Source organism: Elephas maximus, chromosome 11 (genome assembly GCF_024166365.1).
Source record: "Elephas maximus indicus isolate mEleMax1 chromosome 11, mEleMax1 primary haplotype, whole genome shotgun sequence".
Taxonomy (NCBI): Eukaryota; Metazoa; Chordata; class Mammalia; order Proboscidea; family Elephantidae; genus Elephas; species Elephas maximus.
The window spans coordinates 54,689,708-54,710,314 of record NC_064829.1 but is presented as its reverse complement, the minus strand read 5'-3'; the positions used below and the strand labels follow the sequence as shown (position 1 = coordinate 54,710,314).

Sequence of the window (20,607 nt, the reverse complement as noted above, 5' to 3'; positions counted from 1 at the left end):
CTAATTTTGCAAGCCTTCTGAAACTTCCCCTCCTAACAAGTGACAGAGCTCAAATTCACATAGCTAGAATTACACTCTGAATTTTGTTAGGCAATATAGTAGCTTGTGCTCAATTCACCACTCTCACACAAGTTCCCTGTTTTCTGTGTTCCTTACCACAGCAGGGAAGTACCTTCAGAGCTTTCTTTAAGAAGTCTAAAGTTTATTAATAAATTTGTTATTACTTGTCTCACAGCAGACTCTGAATTGTACCATTTTTGTACTTAGATGCCATGTTTTCTTTAAATCAAACTTCGGGAGAAAATGTCATCAGTGCTAACTTCTCATTTTCGTTGGTCAAACACTACACGCCCTGGTCTGTCACTTCCTGGAAATCAAGCTATTTCCAACCATCAAGGAAAGCTTCTGTTGGTTTCGTTTAGTAAATTGAATGTGGGAATTGTGGGTGGGACGGCAGGTCAGAAAGTTTATGATAGAGTAACTCATTCAACAAATGTGGACATGGCCGTTTTTCCCTCAGAAAGCTTAGAGTATGGCTAGAGAGATGGACACAAGATAGCAATGCTGAAACAAAGTGTGATGAGCCTTGTATGATACGGGAATGAAGTTGCCACTTGAATGTACACTGGGGACACCTAACCTCACCTATGGGGCTGGGGGAGCCCTTCTGGAGGCAGTGAAGTTGATGCTAAAAGTGGCAGAATGAAAGGCAGGATAGGCGAAGGGGTGAGAGATGAGGGTGTCTCTCTTGGGAATTGGCAGAGTAGGGAGGGCCTTAGGAGCCATTCTCAGGGGCCTTGACATTTGGGGGTGCTCAGGTTCCTTCCCCAGCCTGAACATCCTTAGCAGGCAGAGAGAGCGCATGGCCAGCCACTCTCTCCTCTGGTCCCCACATCCTGTTTTATCATGTCGGCTAAGATTGGAGCGATCACAGCAGAATTTTGTGCCATCTGTGGAGAGCCATCTCCAAAGAAGGGAACCTCCTTGTTTACAGAGAGCAATGCTTCCAGTCTTCAGAATACAGTCTGAGTGCAGGTGGCCTGACGAATGGGTCACAGAGCAGCTATTTCAACAGTTTGCAAATCTCTTTTTCCTTTTCCCCTCCCTCTTGCTTCTCCTCACACTATAGCAGGCTGATCATGTTTTTTGTGCTCCTCTGTGTTATCGATAATAAAATGCAATAAAATTTCCATTGAACTTGGTTTGAGTAGAAAGTCTCAGAGCCCTAGAAACACTTCCTCAAGGAGACCTGAAAGAGAATCCTTGACTCACCTGGGGTCATTACGAGTAGGTCACCCAATAAGTAAACATGGGCATGAAGAGACTTAAATCAAAGTGGTGTAGCAGACAAAGCTGGGCTTGGCATTCAAAGGCTTGGCCACTAACTCATTGAGTGGCCTTGAGCAGAGGTCACACCTGCCAGGTTAGAGGGTTGGACTGCTGCTTTCTAAGAATCCTGCCAACTTTCATTTGCCAGGAATCCCTGAAGACAGAAGGATCCCTGGCAAATGAAGGTATACTATGAAGTAAAAGAGGTTTGGCTAATGGTGGTGCTTCGCAGCCACCTGGGTGGTGCTTGAACCAGGTGTTATGTGGGACTTGGAGAGAAGGAGGCCAGGCTTGTGCCACAAACTATAAAATAGTAGCAGCCCCCAAATGGATGAATGACAATGTGTATATTTCGACTAGAAAGGACCATGGACTAGATCAACATTACTAATTACCCTGGTCTGTGTAACCTGGGAAAATCAGAAATTATTATTAAAGGAATAAACCCTGCCCCTCCTCCTGGCAGGTAGACTCAGTGGCTTGTGTGAACCACAGCTCCCTGGCCTATGATTCTGAGGATCTGCCTGTGTATCTTTCCATGAGGGGCTCATATTGGAGTTCTGTTTTCTGTGTCTATGGTGTCTCCCCATTAGCAAGCGCATGGCCACCTCCAGATCCCTCACTTGCAGTGGGCTGGAAGATCACTGCCTGGTTTGCTGAGGACATATTTGAAGTGAGGCCATTCCAAATATTCCATCTGGGTTTCTTGAGAATCCATCCAACCGTGTTTGTGTATTATGGTAATAGAAAAAAACCTTAGTTTTATGTACCCAGAAGAAAGAAACCACATCTGAATTTCATTTTTAATGTTATTATTTTGTACAGTAGCGTTTTTGCACAAAAGCAATATCATTGCTCATTTCAAATTTTTGCATGTCTCGATTTTTTACATCTCTCTTTGGTTTTCTAGAGCTACCATAAGAATAATGGTAATTTAGGGTAGAGATTAGAAACAAGGCCACTGGTTCTCAGATTCAAATCCCAGCTCTTCTACTTGCTTACTGTGTTACCTTGGGTAAATTAATCAACATCAGCCTGCCATCAAGAAAATGGGGACAAGGGTACTCACAGTTGTAACACATGGAAAACTGCCTAGCACTAATAAGGGCTTGATAAATGAGAACTATTATCGCATCTGAGAGGTATATTTGTTATTAGTTCCGTTATTTTGACTAATACAAGTACTAACGCCCAACAATAGCAGATAAATTATTCCCAGGTGAACGTGACAGAGGAGGCTACCATTGCTGCATTAAAAAACAGTCGCCTTTGAGTTAGTTCCAACCCATGGCAACCGCACGCATGTCAGAGTAGAGCTGTGCTCCATAGGGTTTTGAATGGCAGATTTTTTTCAGAAGTAGATCTTCAGGGCTTTCTTCCAAGGTGTCTCTCGTTGGATTCAAACCTCCAACCTTTTGGTTAGCAGCCAAGAACATTAACCGTTTGTACCACCCAGGTTCTCCTTTCCTGCATTGGAAGGAGTACAGAGTAGCAGGACAGCTTCTCTTAGCTGCCCTACAGCCATCGATCCCTTTCATGCTGCCTGGGCTCCTTGCTGGTCAAGTGTGTATCATTGATGACTATCATAGAAGCGAACGTTTATAAGTCTCCGATAACTGTGCTGGTATAAGTTTACAGAAAACAACCCCCTTTTAAAATATAAACGGTGCTTTAACAAAAGTTTTAAAACCTCTTTTTGAAACCAAAGTTTCTTTTTTTTTTTTTTAATTCTTATTGTACTTTAAGTGAAAGTTTACAAATCGAGTTTACAAATCAAGTCAGCCTCTCATACAAAAATTTATGTATGCCTTGCTGTGTACTCCTAATTGCTCTCCCCCTAATGAGACAGCACACTCCTCTCCACTCTCTATTTTCGTGTCCATTTGGCCAGCTTCTGACCCCCTCTGCTCTCTCATCTCCCCTCTAGACAGGAGATGCCAGCATAGTCTCATGTGTCTACTTGATCTAAGAAGCTCACTCTTCACCATTATCATTTTCTACTTCATAGTCCAGTCCAATCCCTGTCTGAAGAGTTAGCTTTGGAAATGATCCCTATCTTGGGCTAACAAAAGGTCTGGGGACCATGACCTTCGGAGTCTTCCTAGTCTCAATCAGACCATTAAGTCTGGTATTTTTATGAGAATTTGAGGTCTGCATCCCACTGCTCCTCTCCTGCTCCCTCAGGGAGAAACCAAAGTTTCTTAAGTCCTGATTTACTGCAGAGACTGCTCTAAGGTGATTAAGGAATCTCTGTGGGGTCAGACTGCCCAAGTTCAAAGGCAGTCCTCACCATTACTAGCCTTAAGATCCTGGGCAAGTTGTATAGCCTCTCTGTGCTGCAGTTCCCTAGTTTGTAAAATGGGGCTTAAAAATAGCATACCTACCTTATGTGAGGACTAAATGAGATAATCCATGTTGAAGACTTAGCCCTCAATCACAATTGTTGTTGTTGATGTTAGGTGTTGTCGAGTTGGTTCTGACTCATAGTGACCCTATGTACCACAGAATGAAATACTGCCCAGTCCTGCACCATGCCTACAGTTGTTATTATGCTTGAGCCCATTGTTGCAGCCACTGTCTGTCAGTCTATCTCATTCAGGGCCTTCCTCTTTTTTGCTACCCTCTGCTTTACCGAGCATGATGTCCTTCTCCAGGAACTGATCCTTCCTGACAGCATGTCCAAAGTATGTAAGATGCAGTCTCGCCATCCTTGCTTCTAAGGACATTCTGGTTGTACTTCCTAGTCTTAGTCTGGAAGTTCAGGAGAAACCTGTCTGCCATGGGTGACCCTGGTGGTATCCTAATACCGGTGGCAGGTGGCATAGCTTCCAACATCACAGCAACATGCAAGCCCCCACAGTATGACAAACTGGAAGACACGTAGGGGCAATCACAATTAGCTGGTAGTAATATTTTCTGTTTTCATTATTAATCGTGCTTGTTCTCTCTCCACAGACAGAGCTTATAATGGATGCTGTTCATAAACAAAGGAACTTACAATTCAAGAAAACCATGGATGTGAGTCACACTTTCTTGCCTTTTTTTTTTGTAATGGTGACATTCTCTGAAATCCTGTGCTGTATATGAGCATACCAAAAAAAAAAGCAAAAAACAAAAACCTGCTGCCATAGAGTCGATTCCGACTCATAGGGACCCTATAGGACAGAGTAGAAGTGCCCCATGTGGCTTCCAAGGAGCGGCTGGTGGATTCAAACTGCCAACCTTTTGGTTAGCAGCTGGAGCTCTTGACCACTACACCACCAGGGTTTCCTATATAAGCATATTCCCACTCAAATAGCATTCCAATCATGTTATTTACCAGTGCAGTGTTTTAGAGAAAACGACCTTTAGTGGTTTAGCTTTCCTTCTTTTCAAAGGCCTTGGAAGGATGACATCAATGTTGTCTTTTTGGTAACCTAGACAAGTATAGCAAGTCAATTTAAATATTTTGGGCCAAGGCACAAAAGCATATAAACTATATGAGGTCATTTATCTTGCTGAATTTTTTCTCTGTGACTGCTAAATTTTGATTTCTCAATTATTTTATTGAGTGACTTCTCTTATGGTATCTGCAAATTGTAAAAGCCTGCATTCCATTAAGTAATTTACAAAAAAGGCTTAATAAGACAGAGCTAATACAAGTTGCTAGGGACTTCACTTCTGTCTGTTGCAACTCCATTCTTCTCTAGATACAATGAACGCTTTTGTTGGAACATCAATGACTCCATCTTTGTACAGAGGTATTATAAAGATACTCTATGACTGTGACATAGATCCAGTATCCCAGTCCAAAAAGAAAATCTCACCAATGTTTATGGCATACACATCTGTTCTGCAATGAATTTTTCTGTGATGCAGATCTCCTCATAAATGACTGATAAATACAGAATGATGTCAGGTGATAGAGAAATAGTATTGGTTAATATATGATTTCCCCCCTAGACATTTATGTTTTGAAGCAATGTACGGCAAGCTTTCCCACAATTAAAAAGAAAGGCTAATTGTGTGATGACCTTAAGGAAAAGCTGAAAAACCTATGGAAGAACCTTCCTTTAGTGAAGGAGTGGCTGGTATAGTGGCTTTGAGAACAGCCGTGCTTTCCATCATGTTAAGCTTGGCAGCAAAAGCAGATGAAGAAGCTATAAAGACACTTTTCCCTGTGAAAAAAAAGATTAAGGAAGAAGGCTAGACTTTAAATTTTACTTTCCCGTAAGCTGTTAAACAGTGTGAAATTTTGCAGAACTTGAGGTTGGTTTTTTTTTTCCCCCAGGAAAGCAGATACGGTGTTACCGCAGAAATACTTGAGTTAATGAACCTATGCCTTCTATAGCAATTGCCACGTAATTTTTCTAAGGTCTCAAAAATAACTTCAGAAATATCTTCTGCACTTTTTTTGGTTTGATGTCAAGTTTCAGTTTTCCAGGCTCTACATTTTGCCTCATTTTGGGTATTAGACCAGGGTATCTTGTATTCTGACATTTCTCCCTTTCTCTGCACCTGCCCCAAGATTACTAAAGTGCTCCAAGGCTATCTGAGGTTTCTTTCTGTAATTTGTCATATCCTACCTAGGCCTGGAAATCTGAACTTACTCCATGGTCTGGTGAACTTTTAACATCTCTTATTTTGTCATGGGTTTCTGTTTTTCTTAAAGCCATTTCTCATATCCTTCCCAGTTTGAGAATCAGTTTTCCTTTCTGGAGGAGACAGAAGCAACAAAGCAGTTTCATGTGTTTTTTTTTCTTTCCTTTCCATGTTGCTAGGCTTTAGTACCACTCATCTTCCCTGGATGGTGGTCCTATCTGCTTTTATCCATCTTGTTTAAAAAAAGAAAAAAAAGGGCATTAAGAAAAAAAAAAAATTCAGTGCTAGAGGGGGTGGATTGTACAATCTCTTTTTTAAAATTAAATGTATTTATTTAAAAAAATCTTGAAATTGCAGAAGGGTTGCAAATACAGTCCAGAGAACTTTTTTGAATGACCCTTTTTTAAAAGTAAACTTTATTTTAAGATAATTGTAGATTCACATGCAGTTGTGAGAAATACAGAGAGGGCCCCTGTACCCAGACCCACTTTCCACCAGTGATAATACCTTGCAAAACCAAGTAGGATATCACAACCAGGATATTAACATTGATATCATCAAGATACACTACATTTCCATCACTGCAAGGATCCCTCATGTTGCCCTTTTAAAGCCACGCACACTTCCTTTGGTCCCTGTCCCCTCCTCAACCCTGGTGACCACTAACAGTCTCTATTTCCATGATTTTGTCATTTCAGGAATCTTATATATTACATAACTCTGTAAAGATAATAAAAACCATTGAATTGTACTCTTTAAATGGGTGAAATGTATGATACGTGAGTTATATCTCAATGAAACTGTTACACTCCCCCCCCAAAAAGAGAGAATGTTATATAAATAGAATCATACAGTATATAACCTTTTGGATTGTCTTTTTTTCCCCACTCAGCATACTTTTCTGGAGACTCATCCAAGTGGTTGTGTATATCAATAGTTGGTTCCTTTCTATTGCTGAGTTGTATCCTATGTTTTAGATGTAGTGTAGTTTGTCTAAACCATTCACCCACTGAAGGACATCTGGAATAACCAGTTTTTTTATATCACAAATAAAGCTGCTATAAACATTTGTGTACAGAATTCGTGTGAATATTTATCTCTGGGATAAATGCCCAGGAGTACAATTGCTGGGAAATATGGTAGTTGTATGTTTAGCTTCTTAAGAAATGGCCAACTGTTTTCCGGAGTGACTGTACCATTTCACATTCCCACCAGCAGTGGATGAAAGATCCAGTTTCTCTGCCTCCTTGCCAGCATTTCATGTTCTTATTTTTAAAATTTTAGCCAATTCTTACAGGTGTGTAACAATATCTCATTGTAGTTTTAATTTGCATTTATTTCCCTAATAGCTAATGATGTTGAACATCATTTCATGTGCTTATTTGCTGTTTATCTTCTTAGGTAAAATGTCTCTTCATGTCTTTTGCCCATGTTCTGATGGTTTGGTTTTTAACTCTTGAGCTTTGAGAGGTTTTAAAAAAAAATATTTTCTTAGATACTAGTCCTTTGTCAGATATGTGATTTACAGATAATTCCTCCTAGTCTGTGGTTTGTCTTTTCACGTAGTTTGGAAAAGGGCTACAGAGACCTTTCAAGATGAGTAAGAATGAGTGTCTTCCTGCTAAGAATTCAAGGTTTAGTGGCTGTCTCAACCCCAATAGAGTGCTGTGTTCTGTGCCAGGCTTGGTGGGCTAGGGTGGCTGCTTTTCAAGGTTACAGTCTGTTCATCTGTTGGTTGCTAACAACATAGGCAAAGAAGAACTATGAACAGAAATGCCAGGACAAGGATGAAGCAGAACAGGCTGTCCACAGGAGTGCCAACCTTGTGAACCCAAAGCAACAAGAAAAGGTACCTGGAAGGAAATGTGTGTTATTCAAGGGCTGATGGCCTGAAAAATCTGAGACTTACATAGACCAGGCTAAAGCCAATTAAAAATTTCAGTAAGGAATGGACATGCACCCTAAGCTCCTTCGGGCTTTTAGGGTCCCCCGAACCAGAAAAACCCTAATCACATTGTTGGGGCTGGGGGAAGAGCTAGAGAAATGTGGCCGTGGGGTAAAGGGTAGGAGGATAAAAGGTGGCGATGTATTCTGATGTTTTTCATCTTTCTGCAAAACTCAGCTCATGTATTCTTTGTGGCCAGGCTACCTTCTGTTGGGGTGGATTATAATTTTATAAAAACATGGATATCAAAACTGTCAGCAACCAGGGGGCAGGGATATATCTTTAGGAAGTCATAGGGCAAGAAACTTTATGAATATTATCCAATGGCGGTAAGATTAGAGGGCAAGTTGAATGATTTTCTCATCAGGGAAATGTAGGAAGGACTTGGACTAGACCTCGTCTCATCCTAGTCACTGCTCTTATATCTGTTTTGTCTATGGAAACCTGGCCCAGCATTCCCAACCCCTTGTGCTTTTTTGTCCCACAGCTTTTTGTGAAACTGGCAACATCGAAGACTGCAGCAGAGGATTCTGGTGAGGGGCTGCTCCCACAAATGGGGGAGGGTTGGTGGTGAGGTTTATATTATCCTAGATGTGTCTCTGAGGTAATTTAATATGTCTTACAATAAGGAATACGTGGCTATACAGTGGATTAGGCAGATGTATCATATCGGAAGGAAGGGAGGGGTGAGTGAGTATATCAGAATCTGGAAAACTGGGAAGAAGCAAATGAGGCAGCAGTTTCTAGCCACCATCTTCTTAGGTCTTGCTGCCTCACGTGTGAGTGGTGATAGTGGTCTGCATGGGGGATAAGGAGTGGTCTTGCTGCCTCACGTGTGAGTGGTGATGGTGGTCCGCATGGGGGATAAGGAGTGGTCTTGCTGCCTCACGTGTGAGTGGTGACGGTGGTCCGCATGGGGGATAAGGAGTGGTCTTGCTGCCTCACGTGTGAGTGGTGACGGTGGTCCGCATGGGGGATAAGGAGTGGTCTTGCTGCCTCACGTGTGAGTGGTGACGGTGGTCCGCATGGGGGATAAGGAGTGGTCTTGCTGCCTCACGTGTGAGTGGTGACGGTGGTCCGCATGGGGGATAAGGAGTGGTCTTGCTGCCTCACGTGTGAGTGGTGACGGTGGTCCGCATGGGGGATAAGGAGTGGTCTTGCTGCCTCACGTGTGAGTGGTGACGGTGGTCCGCATGGGGGATAAGGAGTGGTCTTGCTGCCTCACGTGTGAGTGGTGACGGTGGTCCGCATGGGGGATAAGGAGTGGTCTTGCTGCCTCACGTGTGAGTGGTGACGGTGGTCCGCATGGGGGATAAGGAGTGGTCTTGCTGCCTCACGTGTGAGTGGTGACGGTGGTCCGCATGGGGGATAAGGAGTGGTCTTGCTGCCTCACGTGTGAGTGGTGACGGTGGTCCGCATGGGGGATAAGGAGTGGTCTTGCTGCCTCACGTGTGAGTGGTGACGGTGGTCCGCATGGGGGATAAGGAGTGGTCTTGCTGCCTCACGTGTGAGTGGTGACGGTGGTCCGCATGGGGGATAAGGAGTGGTCTTGCTGCCTCACGTGTGAGTGGTGACGGTGGTCCGCATGGGGGATAAGGAGTGGTCTTGCTGCCTCACGTGTGAGTGGTGACGGTGGTCCGCATGGGGGATAAGGAGTGGTCTTGCTGCCTCACGTGTGAGTGGTGACGGTGGTCCGCATGGGGGATAAGGAGTGGTCTTGCTGCCTCACGTGTGAGTGGGGATAGTGGTCCGCGTGGGGGATAAGGAGTGGTCTTGCTGCCTCACGTGTGAGTGGTGACGGTGGTCCGCGTGGGGGATAAGGAGTGGTCTTGCTGCCTCACGTGTGAGTGGGGATAGTGGTCTGCGTGGGGGATGAGGAGTGGTCTTGCTGCCTCACGTGTGAGTGGTGACAGTGGTCCGCGTGGGGGATGAGGAGTGGTCTTGCTGCCTCACGTGTGAGTGGGGATAGTGGTCTGCATGGGGGATAAGGAGTGGTCTTGCTGCCTCACGTGTGAGTGGTGACAGTGGTCTGCATGGGGGATAAGGAGTGGTCTTGCTGCCTCACGTGTGAGTGGGGATAGTGGTCTGCATGGGGGATAAGGAGTGGTCTTGCTGCCTCACGTGTGAGTGGGGATAGTGGTCTGCATGGGGGATAAGGAGTGGTCTTGCTGCCTCACGTGTGAGTGGTGACAGTGGTCCGCATGGGGGATAAGGAGTGGTCTTGCTGCCTCACGTGTGAGTGGTGACAGTGGTCTGCATGGGGGATAAGGAGTGGTCTTGCTGCCTCACGTGTGAGTGGGGATAGTGGTCTGCATGGGGGATAAGGAGTGGTCTTGCTGCCTCACGTGTGAGTGGGGATAGTGGTCTGCATGGGGGATAAGGAGTGGTCTTGCTGCCTCACGTGTGAGTGGTGACTGTGGTCTGCATGGGGGATAAGGAGTGGTCTTGCTGCCTCACGTGTGAGTGGGGATAGTGGTCTGCATGGGGGATAAGGAGTGGTCTTGCTGCCTCACGTGTGAGTGGTGATAGTGGTCTGCATGGGGGATAAGGAGTGGTCTTGCTGCCTCACGTGTGAGTGGGGATAGTGGTCTGCATGGGGGATAAGGAGTGGTCTTGCTGCCTCACGTGTGAGTGGGGATAGTGGTCTGCATGGGGGATAAGGAGTGGTCTTGCTGCCTCACGTGTGAGTGGGGATAGTGGTCTGCATGGGGGATAAGGAGTGGTCTTGCTGCCTCACGTGTGAGTGGGGATAGTGGTCTGCATGGGGGATAAGGAGTGGTCTTGCTGCCTCACGTGTGAGTGGGGATAGTGGTCTGCATGGGGGATAAGGAGTGGTCTTGCTGCCTCACGTGTGAGTGGTGACAGTGGTCCGCATGGGGGTAAGGAGTGGTCTTGCTGCCTCACGTGTGAGTGGTGACAGTGGTCTTGCTGCCTCACGTGTGAGTGGTGACAGTGGTCTTGCTGCCTCACGTGTGAGTGGTGACAGTGGTCCGCATGGGGGATAAGGAGTGGTCTTGCTGCCTCACGTGTGAGTGGGGATAGTGGTCTGCATGGGGGATAAGGAGTGGTCTTGCTGCCTCACGTGTGAGTGGGGATAGTGGTCTGCATGGGGGATAAGGAGTGGTCTTGCTGCCTCACGTGTGAGTGGTGACAGTGGTCCGCATGGGGGATAAGGAGTGGTCTTGCTGCCTCACGTGTGAGTGGGGATAGTGGTCTGCATGGGGGATAAGGAGTGGTCTTGCTGCCTCACGTGTGAGTGGTGACAGTGGTCCGCATGGGGGATAAGGAGTGGTCTTGCTGCCTCACGTGTGAGTGGGGATAGTGGTCCGCATGGGGGTAAGGAGTGGTCTTGCTGCCTCACGTGTGAGTGGTGACAGTGGTCTTGCTGCCTCACGTGTGAGTGGTGACAGTGGTCCACATGGGGGTAAGGAGTGGTCTTGCTGCCTCACGTGTGAGTGGTGACAGTGGTCTTGCTGCCTCACGTGTGAGTGGTGATAGTGGCCTGCATGGGGGTAAAGAGTGGTCTTGCTGCCTCACGTGTGAGTGGTGACAGTGGTCTGCATGGGGGTAAGGAGTGGTCTTGCTGCCTCACGTGTGAGTGGTGATAGTGGTCTGCATGGGGGTAAGGAGTGGTCTTGCTGCCTCACGTGTGAGTGGTGATAGTGGTCTGCATGGGGGTAAGGAGTGGTCTTGCTGCCTCACGTGTGATTGGTGACAGTGGTCTGCATGGGGGTAAGGAGTGGTCTTGCCGTGTGAGTGGGGACAGTGGTCTGCATGGGGGAAAGGAGTGGTCTTGGCGTGTGAGTGGGGACAGTGGTCTGCATGGGGGTGAGGAGTGGTCTTGGCGTGTGAGTGGTGACAGTGGTCTGCATGGGGGTGAGGAGTGGTCTTGGCGTGTGAGTGGGGACAGTGGTCTGCATGGGGGTAAGGAGTGGTCTTGGCGTGTGAGTGGGGACAGTGGTCTGCATGGGGGATAAGGAGTGGTCTTGCTGCCTCACGTGTGAGTGGTGATAGTGGTCTGCATGGGGGTAAGGAGTGGTCTTGCTGCCTCACGTGTGAGTGGTGATAGTGGTCTGCATGGGGGTAAGGAGTGGTCTTGCTGCCTCACGTGTGAGTGGTGAGAGTGGTCTGCATGGGGGTAAGGAGTGGTCTTGCTGCCTCACGTGTGAGTGGTGACAGTGGTCTGCATGGGGGTAAGGAGTGGTCTTGGCGTGTGAGTGGTGACAGTGGTCTGCATGGGGGTAAGGAGTGGTCTTGGCATGTGAGTGGTGACAGTGGTCTGCATGGGGGTAAGGAGTGGTCTTGGCGTGTGAGTGGTGACAGTGGTCTGCATGGGGGTAAGGAGTGGTCTTGGCGTGTGAGTGGTGACAGTGGTCTGCATGGGGGTAAGGAGTGGTCTTGGCGTGTGAGTGGGGACAGTGGTCTGCATGGGGGTAAGGAGTGGTCTTGGCGTGTGAGTGGTGACAGTGGTCTGCATGGGGGTAAGGAGTGGTCTTGGCGTGTGAGTGGGGACAGTGGTCTGCATGGGGGTGAGGAGTGGTCTTGGCGTGTGAGTGGCGACAGTGGTCTGCATGGGGGTGAGGAGTGGTCTTGGCGTGTGAGTGGTGACAGTGGTCTGCATGGGGGTAAGGAGTGGTCTTGGCGTGTGAGTGGGGACAGTGGTCTGCATGGGGGTAAGGAGTGGTCTTGGCGTGTGAGTGGTGACAGTGGTCTGCATGGGGGTAAGGAGTGGTCTTGCTGCCTCACGTGTGAGTGGTGACAGTGGTCTGCATGGGGGTAAGGAGTGGTCTTGCTGCCTCACGTGTGAGTGGTGACAGTGGTCTGCATGGGGGGTAAGGAGTGGTCTTGGTAGCAGCTGCTTTGTGATCAGCTGGTCACTCTGACTCTCTGATTTATTGGGAGCATCTACCTAAAGCATTAAAATTTCATTTCAGCCTTGGTAACTCTTACTTGCTCTGAAAGAGATAGCCAAGTTTCAAGGCCTTATCCTCACTGAAATCTGAGATCTAAACCAAGAATTTGGAATGGCTTCTAATTCTCAGCGTATCTTGTAGGAAACAAGCCTCTTGTGGCCATGACTACCTTAAGAAGTCTCTAAATCCCAAACTAAAGAAACTTGGTGCCCCTTCTGGGCTTGAGGTAGTTTTCTTCCCTGTACCCTCATCTGATAATTTTCCCAAAAATGGAAAGCAATGGACCTATTGAGGCAGAGTTAGACAAAGAAACTCTGGCTGAGGTTTCTAGTCAGCTTTCACTTCTCCTTCCTTGGATCACAAGGGTTTCTTGTTGGTTGCATGATTCAGTGTTTAAAAAGAAAGTGATGCCCACCTATCCTTTTTTCCCAAAGATCTTGTGAGATGTCATTAGGTCTTTCCAATGTTGAGAAGTCCTTGGGGTCTGCGAACTCCCCTCAACTCTCAACAAGTTTCTTTTCTCACCTGGGAAGAGCCCGTGTAGTGGGTCAGGGAGCCGCCCTCTCTCTAGATTGTGAACCCAGGCCCGTCCATTTCATTGCAGATAAAGCCTACATGCTGCACGTCAACACGCTGGAGAAGATCCGAGAAGAGTGGCAGAAGGAGCACATCAAGGCCTGTGAGGTACCTGAACCAGAAACTGCTCAGGAGGGGACAGGTCTTGCTCCTAGAGCCAGAAGATTCCCCTTTTGTAGAAATGCCCACCCCCTTACTATAGTGCCCCAATTCTCATAGCGATAACTAGCTTGAGGACAAACTAGAAATCAGGAATTTAAGAGGAGGATGGAAGGAACTGGAATATTTTCCCAAATCTCATCTTTCTACACCCCTTGCCCCATCTTGACCATGCTGTCCAACTCTGTTCAAGGTCTTCATCTAACATTTGGTTAGTGCAGGCCTGAAACAACGGAATCAATTAATGATTGATTAAGTAATGAAGCTTTAAGAGCCTCACCTGTACTTGTTAAGGGCTGAGAAGGATGTAGATAGCAGGTGAGCAGGCTTTAGAGCCTTTTACTCTCCTCACACTTTTGACTTCACTTCCCTCTTCATTTTCAGCACAAGATCTCACTTACAATTTCCCAGAGAAGATAAAAGACATAATGTGGAAACTGAAGTTTCCGTCAACCTATGTGTACATTTTCTTACCACCACACCAGTGGTTTTCAGAGTGAGGTCCCAAGACCAGTAGCACCAGCATCAACTAGGAGCTTATTAGAAATGCAAATTCCCAGGCTCTCTCCCAGACCTACTGAAATAAAAACTCTGGGGCTGGGGCCTAGCAAACTGTGTTAGGAAAAACCTGGAAGAAGCTCATTTTCATAAGGTTTAAAAACGTGCAAAGCAATTTTATATACATTTTATGGATACGTATGTAGCATAAGGAGCCCTGGAGGCCGAGTGGTTAAGAGTTTGGCTGCCAACCAAAATGTTGGCCACCAGCCGCTCCTTGGAAACCTGATGAGGCAGTTTACTCTGTCCTGTAGGCTCGCTGTGAGTCAGAATCGCCTCGACTGCAACAGATTTGGTTTTGGTTTGGTATGTTTTATAAAAACCTGCATATGAATGATAAAATTTAAGAGAGTGGTTGTCTCTGGTGAAGGAGGAAGGTGACAGAGATTGGAGAAAGCAGAATGTGAAACAAATATGGACAAAATTGTAGACAAAGCGATGTGGTTGGTAAGGGTATTTAGTCCATTACTCTCTATGATCCTATCTGTGAAATAGTCTATAACAAAAATAATGTAATATTTTAGTGTATAAAAGCTAAAATATTTACAGATGATTACTGTAATGAGTGTGCTTCAGAATAATCCAGGGGGCAGGGAGTTGGTAGGTAAGATAGGTAAACAAGATTGGCTGAGAATGGATTAATGTTAAAGCTGGTGATGAGTACGTGGGAGTTCATCATAATATTCTTTCTGTTCTTGTATATGTTTGAAGTTTTATATTACAGAAAGTTTAAAGATGTAATAGCTATGGTATTTAATATTTTAAAAAGTACCTTAATATATAATATATACTGTTAAAAAGCTTTGTAGAATAGCTTGATTTTCCAAAAGTTGATATTTGTTTACACCCCCAAAAACTATTTGTTCAGTCGGTGACTTTAAATTTTTTATTAAGGAAAATTTCAAGCATACACAAAGATAAGGACTGTCACATTCTCATCAACCAGCTTCAAAATTATGACCAACAGTTGGACTTGCCAGTCGAGTTCTATCATCCTGGGGGGTGGGCAGAGTTTTGGATCTGAGACTCTGCCAAGCTGCCCAGTAGAGAGGCCCATTAAAAAAAGAAAACTGAATCCATTGCCAACCGACGTGATTCTGAACCCTATAAGACAGAGTAGAACCACTATAGGGTTCCCAAGGCTGTAATCTTTGTGGAACCAGACTGCCATATCTTTCTCTCTCAGAGATGCTGAGTGGGTTCTAACCACCAACCTTTTGGTTAGCAGCCAAGCGTTTAACTGCTATACCACCAGGGTTCCTTGGAAAGGCCCATTAGGCAATTGGAAACCTGAGCTGGGATTCATGTTAGAATATTGGTGTCTGGGATCATCATTACTTACCTTCAGAACTATATCCAATTCTGTTTGCATTAATACAGTATTAGAATCCATTTATATTCTTTGTGGTAAGAGTTTATAAGCTTCCTGGTGGTGGGGCCAGCCATTTGCCACTGAGTTGACTCTGACATATGTGTTTCAGGGTAGAACTGTGCTCCATAGGGTTTTCAATGGTGGGTTTTTTGCAAGGTGATTTTTTGCAAGGTGATCACCAGACCTTTCTTCTGAGGTGCCTCTGGGTGGACTCAAACGTCCAACGTTTTGCTTAACAGCTGAACCCATTACCCATTTGTACCACCCAGGGACTCCAGGTGCTGGGAATGTACCCTAAATCAGCCAATAAGCTTACAGATAATTGAGACTTGACACTATTTCATAAGTTACAGCCAGTCTAAACAAAGGGTCCATTTTCTGTGCGTATGTATCTACATGTAGTTATGTTTCTGTAGGTGTTTGAGGCTCAAGAATGTGAACGAATAAACTTCTTCCGGAATGCATTGTGGTTACACATGAATCAGCTGTCACAACAGTGTGTCACAAGCGATGAGGTAAGTTAAAGGCATCTTGAGGATTGTGGCTCTGCATGTTGGATCATTAGAGTGGAAGGAACTCTAGATATTTATTTGCTCAATCCCTCTCATTTGAGGCCCAGAGAAGTAAAGTGACTTGCCCAAAGCCATGCAGTGAGTTAACAGAAGGACCCAGATGGAAACCTAACCTGACTGACTCCTGGTCCACTTTGCCACCCTGACTCTCTCTTTAAGAAATCAGAGTTAGGGCAGGAAAGCAGAGAAGGGAAACCCAGACATAGTTTAATTTATGGAAGACAGATGTCATGTCACGAATGTGAGTCCCAGAACCTGTTCCAGTCTGCAAAGTGCTCGCAGACACGTGTGGAGCCATCCAGCTCAGCACTACGCACACTGACACAGGCCCAGGCTTGTGGTCACTCCAGGGCCCAGGATTTACTTCAGTGACATTCCCAAAGCCATTACCCAGGATTAACTTGTACACAGCAATAGTCACTGGGCCCCCAGATCTCAGAGGAACCAGAATTAAGTCATCACAACCTTCTTTGCTAAGAAATAGCCATCTCCATTTAGATGGGAAACTTCAGAAGAACAATTAAGCACTAAGAAAACCGTAAGGATTGAATGGAAGAACTTTTCTCCAAGTAATTGTCTTTGCATTTATGTGTGGCATTGGTCTTGTGTCATCGGACTTGGTATCTTTTTTTTGGTTATATTAGTATATTTTTTAAATTTTTCAGCCAAGGGTTTTGTGGAGCCACAAAGGTAAAACCCCTGTCCTTTTTTTTTTTTTTTTCAATTTAACAACAGATCTGCATCAGAGAATCCTTTATTTGAGTCCAGAAATTTGGGAATGTCTTATTTTCCCTTTCAAAACTAAATCCAGAAAAGAGTCAGCCATTCATCAAACCTCATGTTTTTTCAAAATTATGCTTTAAGTGAAAGTCTACAATTCAAGTCGGTCTCTCATAAAAAAACTTACATACACATTGTTATGTGACCCTAGTTGCTCTCCCTGCAATGTGACAGCACACTCCTTCTCTCCACCCTGTATTTCCCGTGTCCATTCAACCAGATCCTGTCCCCCTCTGCCTTCTCATCTTACCTCCAGACAGGAGCTGCCCACATAGTCTCATGTGTCTACTTGAGCTAAGAAGCACACTCCTCATCAGTATCATTTTATGTCTTGTAGTCCAGTCTAATCTTTGTCTGAAGAGTTGGCTTTAGGAATGGTTTTAGTTTTGGACTAACAGAGAGTCCAGGGGCCATGACCTCTGGGGTCTCTCCAGTCTCAGTCAGACCATTAAGTCTGGCCTTTTTACTAGAATTTGAGGTCTGGATCCCACTTTTCTCCTGCTCCACCAGGGATTCTCTGTGGTGTTCCCTACTGGGGCATTGGTGTTAGCCAGGCACCATCTAGTTTTTCCAGTCTCAGGCTGATCGAGTCTCTGGTTCATGTGGCCCTTTCTGTCTCCTGGGTTCGTATTTTCCTTGTGTCTTTGGTGTTCTTCATTCTCCTTTGCTCCAGGTAGGTTGAGACCAATTGATGCATCTTAGATGGCTGCTTGCTAGCTTTTAAGACCCTAGCTTTTTGCCACTCACCAAAGTGGGATGCAGAACGTTTTAATATGCTTTGTTATGCCAATTGATCTACGTGTAAATGTTCCCTGAAACCATGGTCCCCAGACCCCCACCCCTGCTACTCTGTCCCTTAAAGTGTCAAAATTCCTGTTTTAATAAACTGTGTCACAATTAACACAAGCATACCTCTGCCTATTGATTTATTCTTCTTTTTGTTAGATGTATGAAGGAATCCGTAAGAGTTTAGAAATGTGCAGCATTGAGAAAGACATTGAGTACTTTGTGAACCAACGGAAAACTGGGCAGAGTCCACCAGGTGAAACAGGGCAGTGGGGGTGAGGAGATTGTTTAAGCCATTTGGTTAGCCTTTCTTGTCACATTGTTGGGGATGGAAGACACATGCCTCTTAATGTTTTGTTTCTTGATGGCTCTCCTAGCACCAGTTCTATATGAGAACTTCTACTGCCCCAAGAAGAGTGCAGCCCCACCAGGAAAGCCTGGACCTAACTTGGCAAGGTAGGAACTAGCTATCTTTCACATGAAGAAAAATACTTAAAGTTTTTTGTTTTAATTTTATTTATTTTTTGTTGTTGAGAATATGCACAGCAGAACATTTACCAATTCAGTGAAAATACTTTTAATACACACTTTATCATTAATGTTCTAAGACATGTTGGAATTTGAATATATCTACTGTTATATTTGCTTGGTGAAGTTGTTAGATTTTTGGAAATAGTGTTTTTAGGAGAAATGTTAAATGGATTTTACTAATCGTAGTTCACGGAGGACTATATCGTGCTTGAGTGTGATAATTATTACTCATTTATGAATCCTATGCCTTTCTGAGGAGCTCTGGTGGCAAAGTGGCTTAGAGCTCAGGCCACTAACCAAAATGTCAGCAGTTCAAATCCACCAGCTGCTCCTTGGACACCCTGTGGGGCAGTTCTGCTCTGTCCCATAGGGTCGCAATGACTCGGAATTGACTTGACGGCAGTGAGTTTTAATGGGTATGCCTTTCTGATAGCTTATAGTTAGGCAATAACTATAGCCCTCAGTGGGTCAAATTTGACCTTTATTTTTATAGGACCAGTAAGTTAAGAATAGTTTCTATATTTTTAAGTGGTTAAAAAAATCGGGAGGATACTATTTCATGACACATGAAAATTATATGAAATGCAAATTTCAGTATTCATATATAAAGTTTTATTGGAACATGACCACACTCATTGTTTTATGTTTTGTCTGTGGCTGCTTTTGCCCCCTAGTTGAGTAGCTGTGATAGAGACCATACGTGATCAGCAAAGCTTAAAAGATGCTAAGAGGCAGAGTTGTTCAGTGGTTAGAACTGAACTTCTGTCCCCAACCCAGACTGGCAGGATTAAAATATTTACTCTTTGGGCAAATTCCCTGATCACCTTCTGCATCAGTATCTTCATATGTAAGATTCTGGCCCTTTACAGGCAAAGTTTGCTATTCCCTGATATAAAGAATCCTGAGGGGTGAGAACTTCTCTTTCACATAAAATCAGTTTGGAGTATAAGCTGTTGAATTCTCAGTTCAGTTTAGTAAAGATGGGGTGGCAGGGGAGAAGTTTGCTTGATCATTATCAATATTTAAGAATGCCAGGAACTGTTCAAAACCGTTAACATGAATTAACTCACTTAACCCTCACAATGAGGAACTCTGTCTTCCCCATTTTACATACGAAGATACCACTGCAGAAGGTGATCAGGGAATTTGCCCACAGAGCTAATATTTTATTTATTTATTTTATTAGATGAAGGTTTACAGAACAAACTAGCTTCTCATTAAACAATTACTATGCATATTGTTTTGTGACATTGGTTGCCAACCCAATGACATGTCAACACTCTCCTTTCTCGACCTCTGGTTCCCAGTCATCAGCTTTCCTGTCCCCGCTTGCCTTCTAGTCCTCTCCCCTGGGCTGTCGTGCCCCTTTAGTCTCATTTTGTTTCATGGGTCTGTCTAATCTTTGGCTGAAGGGTGAACCTCAGGAGTGACTTCCTTACTGAGCTGAAAGGGTATCTGGGGACCATATTCTTGGGGTTTCTCCAGCCTCCGTCAGGCCAGTAAGTTTGGTCTTTTTCTGTGAGTTAGAATTTTCTTCTACATTTTTCTCCAGCTCTGCCTGGGACCCTTTATTGTAATCCGTGTCATAGCAGTCAGTGGTGGTAGCCGGGCACCATCTACTTGTACCGGACTCAATGTGGTGGAGGGTGTGGTAGTTGTGGGTCCATTAGTCCTTTGGACTAATCTTTGCCTTGTATCTTTGGTTTTCTTCATTCTCCCTTGTGCAGAACTAATATTTTAATCTTGCCAGTCTGGGTTGGGGGCGGGAGTCTGGGCTTCTAACCACTTAACAATCTTGCCTAATAATCATGTTGAAGCTTTAAAAGATTTCAGTAGGTCAGTGCTGCACATCTTTTGCTTTGTCTGAGTTTTTATTGACAGCCCTCCCCCACCCAGAGCAGAAACGAGATGTGAAATTGAAAATTATAAAAATAACAAGAATTTATCTGAAAGACATTGGTTTTGATTTCTTATAGGAGAGAACCTCCCCCAGTGCCTAAAAGTGTACCAGGTATGTTGTCAAGAAACTCCTTTTGAAATGCTTATGTCAGATTTTCTCTAAAGTTGAGTAGCTAGAATTTTGAAATAAGGGAAAAGGACAAATAGAATCAAATTCCCGAGAGAATGCATCTATATTAGAGTATTGCTTTTATGCTATTTGTCACAGAATGGAATTTAGTGATTGGTGGTCTACTTTATGGTTTATCCAAGGGAATTAAGTTACCAAAATGTGAAAAGAACCTTATTATAAGGCAATCTTATCTAAGAGACTATTTCAACTTGGATCATGAGAACAGCAGAATAAAAATCTAGTTTGTTTTGGGTTATACACAAATATAATTTATAGTAGGTAAAAAAAATTTTTTTTTTTTTTATAGATGTGTATAGGCGCCTTGGTGGTGCAATAGTTAAGAGCTCAGCTGCTAACCAATGTCAGTGCTTGGAACCCACCAGTAGCTCTGTGGGAGAAAGATGTGGCAGTCTGCTTCCACAGAGATTACAGCC

The 20,607-nt window shown here is 44.6% G+C and overlaps 1 protein-coding gene across 2 annotated transcripts in view; it reads left to right on the top strand.

The window, feature by feature from the left end:
- The window catches only part of PSTPIP2 (proline-serine-threonine phosphatase interacting protein 2), an 87,844-nt gene that overhangs the window by 57,337 nt on the left and 9,900 nt on the right, over positions 1-20,607 (top strand). For both annotated transcript variants that reach the window (XM_049900576.1, XM_049900577.1), the window contains exons 6-13: positions 4,285-4,347; positions 7,661-7,759; positions 8,343-8,388; positions 13,373-13,452; positions 15,850-15,948; positions 17,731-17,827; positions 17,949-18,027; positions 20,079-20,113. In XM_049900576.1, the coding sequence (XP_049756533.1) occupies positions 4,285-4,347; positions 7,661-7,759; positions 8,343-8,388; positions 13,373-13,452; positions 15,850-15,948; positions 17,731-17,827; positions 17,949-18,027; positions 20,079-20,113 (598 nt within the window). The remainder of the gene's footprint in view (positions 1-4,284; positions 4,348-7,660; positions 7,760-8,342; positions 8,389-13,372; positions 13,453-15,849; positions 15,949-17,730; positions 17,828-17,948; positions 18,028-20,078; positions 20,114-20,607) is intronic.